The 7404-nt window shown below is 42.4% G+C and overlaps 1 protein-coding gene across 1 annotated transcript in view; it reads right to left on the bottom strand.

Moving 5' to 3' along the window:
• Positions 1-7404, bottom strand: part of WDFY4 (WDFY family member 4) — a 309512-nt gene that overhangs the window by 241472 nt on the left and 60636 nt on the right. Inside the window, 1 exon segment of the mRNA XM_008576041.1 lies at positions 1002-1095. Coding sequence (XP_008574263.1) covers positions 1002-1095 — 94 coding nt within the window.

Below are 7404 nucleotides of genomic sequence, written 5' to 3'. Positions count from 1 at the left end.
AGACACCACCCACTACAGCTACCACCCTGCATCCTGGCCTGTGGACAGAGCTTCCTGGCTACTGCCCACAACTCCATTCCCAGTCCGTTCTCCACCGAACACATGGGGATATTTTTAATACAAAAATCTGATGGTGTCATCCTCCACCCACTTGAGAGAGGTTTCTTATCATGACTGTGACCTTGTTACCCGCATGTTGGTGAGGGTCCAGCCCACCTCCGCCTGCCACTCCCAACTTTCCAGCTCCCCTTTGCTCGTACCCCGGCCGCCTGCCACAAGCTCCTTCCTGCCTGGTTCGTAGCTACTGCTCTTTCAGGGCTCTGCCTAAACGTTGCCATCTAAAAGATGGCTTCCCTGACCTGACCTCCTCTCCTTCATCCAAATTAGATTTAATTAGGCCTGTCACCACCTCCATTACCATTATTCTCTCTCAGCACCCTGTTTTTCCTCCTTAATATTACCTGTCACAATTAGTAATTGTACATCATCTGTGAGCTCAATGACTTAGTCTGTCTGCACCATCACCACCTCCCCCAGTGCACGTGCAGGTTCCCTGGACAGTGTCTGCGTCTACCTGGCTGGCCCTGCATGCCCCACACAGATGCAGGGCCAGGATCTCAGCCAGCGCCCCCAGGATGGATGGATGAAGAGGCTGAGGAGCAAAGGACTCCTGGTCCCACCTGTACCCGGTGCTGTGCTCAGCACATGGCACTCGCCTCATGAAGGTTCAATGATTTCCAATTGGTTTTGTTTGGCAGTTGCATTGAGAAGGCCACTTTGCCAACACAAGTGATCTGTTTTGTATTGCCTTGGGAGGACGAGCACACCTCAATCCAGAGTCCAGGACACAATGATGCGTCTCTATAAGAGGTGCTTCCCAAGGGTGGCTCTGCTAATGCAGGGCACTGAGGGCAAAGGTGAGAAAATGGAGTCTCAGGCCAGAAGGAGCTTAAAAGATCAGTCCTGTGAAAAGGACAAAACATGTGTTCATCAACAGGTACCTGTGGGTGATCCGCATGGTTCAACCGAGGTAGCAGCATCACCATGATGCACACGATCCCGGGGTGCATGATCACAGTGTCCCCTTCATCTGTCCTGCAGAGAGAGGAATAGCAGGACATCAGACATGAGCTCTAGTCTCTTCTTCTGTTCACAGACCTTGCTGGATCCTTCTTTCTAAGGCAGATCATGGCACCCAACCTTAGTCTACCAGATGCCTAGAGGACCTGGAACTGCTCCATCTCAGCCTAATTTTCCCCAGCTATACAATGGAGTTGAAAATGCCACACTTCCCTCTTAGAGACATGGAATAATGCTTTTGTGCTCATATCACAGCGTCTGGCACATAGCTGATGCTCAATAGAAATCAGTTCCCTGGCCCTCTTCCATTCTCTCCAGATATATGGGAGATGGATAAACTCCCACTTTATATTAAACACACACACACACAGCTTCTGGATCCCTTCAAGATGGTGTAAGTTCAGTCTGCTGTGTGCTTCTCCCCTAAATGCAATTCAAGCCCTGATAGAACTCATAGAGTAGCTCTCTGGGACTCTGAAAAGTAAGTGGCAGCAGAGAAGAAAACCAAACTCCAAGTACCATGGAACTGGCAACGGGTATCCTGGGCTTCCCTGCTCTGGCATCCCCTGGTGTAGATGAGTAAGTGGCCTAAAACCCAGAATCGTGCACCAGTTTCGACAGGATGGAAAGAGCTCCAAGGGAATTCTTCTATTTCTGTTCTGAGGAGTGGGAAAAGAGGCTTCTACAGGTCACAGAATGCAGAGGGAATCTCCTGGGACCTTCTTTGTCTGGTCTCTCCCTTCTGGGCAATTCCAGCATCAGCAGCTTCGGCCGGGCAGGCTCTAAAGCTCTCAGGGGAAAGAAATTTCTCTCTAACCAGAGGAACTGTTGTTCCAAGAGTGTAGGTAAGATCCTTATTGCTTTGTTTTGTCTTTTTCCTCTCCCTGCTCAGCCCCAGGGACAGATGCAGTTTCAGGGATGAGTGGAGAAACTAAAACCCCAGATTCCCATACAGAAGAGAAGGAAGGGGACCTGGGGAGCCAGAAAGTGTTAGGGAGAGAATGAAGAGGATGAGGTTGATAAAATGGGACAACTTAGTTGTGTATTGACCTCTGGGCTTAATTCCCACTGTGCATATGTGGATCTGGCCCTAACCAAGGGGCAAGTGGCGAAACAACAAATCACCCTGCAAAGTCTCTGAAAACTGAACTCATGCTGGACGTATTGACCTCTGGGCTTAATTCCCACTGTGCATATGTGGATCTGGCCCTAACCAGGGGGCAAGTGGCGAAACAACAAATCACCCTGCAAAGTCTCTGAAAACTGAACTCATGCTGGAACCACCATCCACAGAAGGTGGGTAGGAACTTGCAGCCTGAGACCAAATGGGGCAGTTGCCTGCTAAAATAAAATAATCTGCATTCTCCAGAAGATGCCAACAAGAGCCAGAATTCATAAGATAACATTCAAGACATCTGGGTTATAACCTAAAATTGCTCAGCATAGAAAGAACCAGGGAAATCTCAATATCTCACATGGAAAAAGACAACAGGTGTCAATGCTGAGACAACACAGATGTAAGAATTATCAGGCAAAACCTTTAAAGCAGGAATGCAAATCAAAACCACACTGAGATACCATCTCACTCCAGTTAGGATGGCTAATATCCAAAAGACTGAGAACGATAAATACTGGTGAGGATGCAGAGAAAAAGGAACCCTCCTACGCTATTCGTGGGACTGCGAAATGGTGCAGCCTTTATGGAAAACGGTATGGATGGAAGTTCCGCAAACAATTACAGATAGATCTACCATATGACCCAGCTATTGCACTGCTGGGTATATACCCAGAGGAATGGAAATCATGTTGAAGGGATACCTGTACTCCCGTGTTTAATGCAGCTCTATATACAATAGCCAAGAGTTGGAACCAGCCTAAATGCCCATGATCAGATGAGTGAATAAGGAAACTGTGGTTTATCTACATGATTGAATACTACTCTGCTATAAAAAAGAAAAAAAAGAAATACTACCATTAGCAGCAACGTGGATAGACTTTGAGAAGATTATATTAAGTGAAATAAGCTGGGCACAGAAAGAGAAATACCACATGTTCTCACTTATTTGTGGGAGCTAATAAAAATAAATAAATAAATATACAAACAAATAAACGGGGGAAAAAAGACACAACAACTCCTTGAAGTTGTTAGGACAAGTGAACAGATGTGAGGTTGATGGGGAAGAGGGAGGGAGGAAAAGGAGGAATTGGTAAAGGGACACAAAAATCAACTACATTGGGGCCGGCCCGGTGGCGCACTGGAGAGTGCGCCGCTTGGGAGCGCGGAGGCGCTCCCGCCGAGGGTTCGGATCCCATGTAGAGACCGGTTCCCACTCACTGGCTGAGCACGGTGCAGGTGCGACACTGAGGGTTGCGATCCTGTTGCCGGTCCCCGGTACGGGAGTGGCACCGAGGGTTGCGATCCCGTTACCGGTCAGTAAAAAAGACAAAAAGGAAAAAAAAAATCAACTACATTGCATATTGATAAATTAAAATTAAAAAAAAAAAATAAAGCAGTAATATTAACCAAAGTCCAAGAAGTAAGAGTGGACACTTTCGAAATGAATGAAAAAGAAGAAAATCTCAAGAAAGAAATGGAAGAAATAGAAAAGAATCAAATGTAAATTCAGGAACTGAAACATGCAATAACTGACAAAAAACTCACTGAACGAGAACAAATGGAAGAATGAGAAGAGAGAAGGAAAAGCCTGTGAACTTGAACATAGATCAATAGAAAGGGCCCAACCTGAACAAAGAGGAAAAGGATTTTTTAAAATGAAGAGAGCCTCAAGGCCATGTGTCAAAGGATCTAACATTCACGTCACCGGAGTCTCAGAAGGAGACAAGAAAGAGCGTGGTGTAAAGGAAAATGTGTTTGGGAAGCTTTAACCATTCTTTCCTCAAATTTGCTGAAACACATAACCTTAAAGATAAAAGAGGCTCAGCAAAACCCAAACAAAATAAACAAAGAAACCCACGCCCAGGCACATAATAAACTGTTGAACCCGAAAGACAACGAAAAAACTTGAAAGCGGCCAGAGAAAAACAACACATTACATACAGGGGACAACTATTAGAATGACTGTGGATGTTTCCATGAGAAAGCAGAAGGCAGGGAAAGAATACTCTTAAAGTACTGCAGAGAAAATGAAGGCAAAATACATGCATTCCCAGGTGAAAGGAAACAATTTCTTGCCATCAGACTTGTTCAAAAAATAATACTGTTAAAAGTTTTTTAGGGGCTGGCCCAGTGGTGCACTGCTGTAGTGCGCCGCTTGGGAAGTGCGGCGGCGCTCCCGCCGAGGGTTCGGATCCCACATACAGACCGGTTCCCACTCACTGGCTGAGCGAGGTGCGGGAGCAACACCGAGGGTTGCAATCCCGTTGCCGGTCCCGGTCCGGTACGGGGGCGACACTGAGGGTTGCGATCCGTTGCCGGACACGGAAAAAGACAAAAAGGAAAAAAAAAAAGTTTTTTAGATAGTATGGAAGTAAGAAGGAAAGAAATAAGAAGGAAACTTGGTACTTCAGGAATAAAGAGAGCAATCAAAATGGTAAATATTTGTATAAATATAAAACACCATTTTTTTTCCCTCCTCTTAAGTTCTTAAATACACGTGTCACATAACAACAGGGATACACTCTGGGAAATGCATTGTTGGGTGATTTCATCACTGTGGGAACACTATGCAGTGGACTTACATGGTGTAGCCAATGGCTTCCGGGCTTCAAACCTGTACAGCCTGTCACTGTACTGAATACTACAGGCAACTGTAACGCAATGGAGAATATTCATGTATTTAAACATATATAAACATAGAAAAGGTACAGTAAAAATACAATATAAAGGGGGTTTTGTGTGAGTGTGTGTGTTTTTAAGTGGTACACCTTCCATGAATGGAGCTTATTGGACTGGATGTTGCTCTGGGTGAGTCAGTGAGTGACTGGTGAGTGTGAGGCTAGGACACCACTGTACACTCCTGTAGGCTTTATAAACACTATACACTTAGGCTACACCAAATTTATTTTTAAAAAGTAATTGCACTACAACGTTATAATGGCTCCAACATCACTGAGGTGATAGGAATTTTCAGCTCCATCATAATCTTATGGGACCTNGTCAAAGGATCTAACATTCACGTCACCGGAGTCTCAGAAGGAGACAAGAAAGAGCGTGGTGCAAAAGAAAATGTGTTTGGGAAGCTTTTAGCCATTCTTTCCTCAAATTTGCTGAAACACATAACCTTAAAGATAAAAGAGGCTCAGCAAAACCCAAACAAAATAAACAAAGAAACCCACGCCCAGGCACATAATAAACTGTTGAACCCGAAAGACAATGAAAAAACTTGAAAGCAGCCAGAGAAAAACAACACATTACATACAGGGGACAACTATTAGAATGACTGTGGATGTTTTCATGAGAAAGCAGAAGGCAGGGAAAGAATACTCTTAACGTACTGCAGAGAAAATGAAGGCAAAATACATGCATTCCCAGGTAAAAGGAAACAATTTCTTGCCATCAGACTTGTTCAAAAAATAATACTGTTAAAAGTTTTTTAGATAGTATGGAAGTAAGAAGAAATAAGAAGGAAACTTGGTACTTCAGGAATAAAGAGAGCAATCGAAATGGTAAATATTTGGATAAATATAAAACACCATTTTTTTCCTCCTCTTAAGTTCATAAATACACGTGTCACATAACAACAGGGATACACTCTGGGAAATGCATTGTTGGGTGATTTCATCACTGTGGGAACACTATGCAGTGGACTTACATGGTGTAGGCTATATGGTATAGACATTATAATCTTATGGGACCGCTATCATATGTGCTCAATGGCTTCCGGGCTGCAAACCTGTACAGCCTGTCACTGTACTGAATACTACAGGCAACTGTAACACAATGGAGAATATTCATGTATTTAAACATATCTAAACATAGAAAAGGTACAGTAAAAATACAATATAAAGGGGGTTTTGTGTGTGTGTGTGTATTTTTAAGTGGTACAACTACCATGAATGGAGCTTATTGGACTGGATGTTGCTCCGGGTGAGTCAGTGAGTGACTGGCGAGTGTGAGGCTAGGACACCACTGTACACTCCTGTAGGCTTTATAAACACTGTACACTTAGGCTACACCAAATTTATTTTTAAAAAGTAATTGCACTATGACGTTACGATGGCTCCAACATCACTGAGGTGATAGGAATTTTCAGCTCCATCATAATCTTATGGGACCTCCATCGTATATGCAGTCCCTCATTGAATGAGACATTGTTATGAGGCACATGACTGTATACATGTGATGGTTGAAGGCAAAACTGTATTAGATGTAGTATATAGGACAGCCACAACAAACACAGGGGAGGATAAGGGGACCTGCATAAAGGTAAGCTTTCCATAATCCATTTGAAGTAGTAAAATACTAATTCTAAGTGGACTATTAAAAGTTAAGTATGAATAATGTTATTCCTATTGCAAGCTAAAAAATATAGGCAAAGAAGGATAGTCAAAAATTCAATGAATAAATTCAAATGGAATAATAAAATATGTTCAAACTATTTACAAAAATGCAGGGAAAGACAGAGAAACAAAAAAGGGGCGGGGGGAAGAGAAAACAAATAATAAAATGGTAGACCTAATTCAAACACGTGAATAATTACATTAAATAATTAATAGAGGCAAATTATCAGAATAGAAAAAAAATAAAAGTAAACTGATAAATGAAAGGATAGACGGCCAAATCCTTAATTACAGGTGGATACTTCAACACTCTTCTCTCAGTGATTGGTAGAAAAACTAGACAGAAAATCATCAAACATATGGAGCTGAACAGCACCGTCAATCAACTGGTGTAGCTGACATCTGCAGAACACTCCACCCAACAACTGCAGAACATACACCCTTTTCAAGTAGTTCCCATGGAACAATTGTCAAAATAGGCTACAAAACAAACTTTAAAACGTTTTAAATAAGGAAAATCAAACAAAATATGCTCTCTGATCATCAGAACTAAGTTAAAAATAAACAATACAAAGATAACACAAAATCTCCAAGTACTTCAAAGGTAAACACATTCCTAGATAACTTATGGGTCAAAGAGAACATTTTAAGAAAAAAATGTAAATATTTTGAGTTTAAATAAAAGCTCAAGATACATACATAGAAATATGGGATGCCACTAAAACAGTGCTTAGAGGGAAATTTATAGAGTTTAAACGCTTACATTACAAAAGAGAAATGTTCTTAAATCAACAATCTAAGCAACCACCTTAAGAGAGTTTTAAAAACATTTAAGAAAAACAAAGCAAGCAGAAGAAAGGCAAT

The sequence above is a fragment of the Galeopterus variegatus genome, unplaced genomic scaffold (assembly GCF_000696425.1).
Source record: "Galeopterus variegatus unplaced genomic scaffold, G_variegatus-3.0.2 Scaffold1276, whole genome shotgun sequence".
In the NCBI taxonomy this organism is placed as follows: domain Eukaryota; kingdom Metazoa; phylum Chordata; class Mammalia; order Dermoptera; family Cynocephalidae; genus Galeopterus; species Galeopterus variegatus.
Note: the sequence above shows the minus strand (reverse complement) of the source record. Positions and strands in the feature narration are given on the sequence as shown.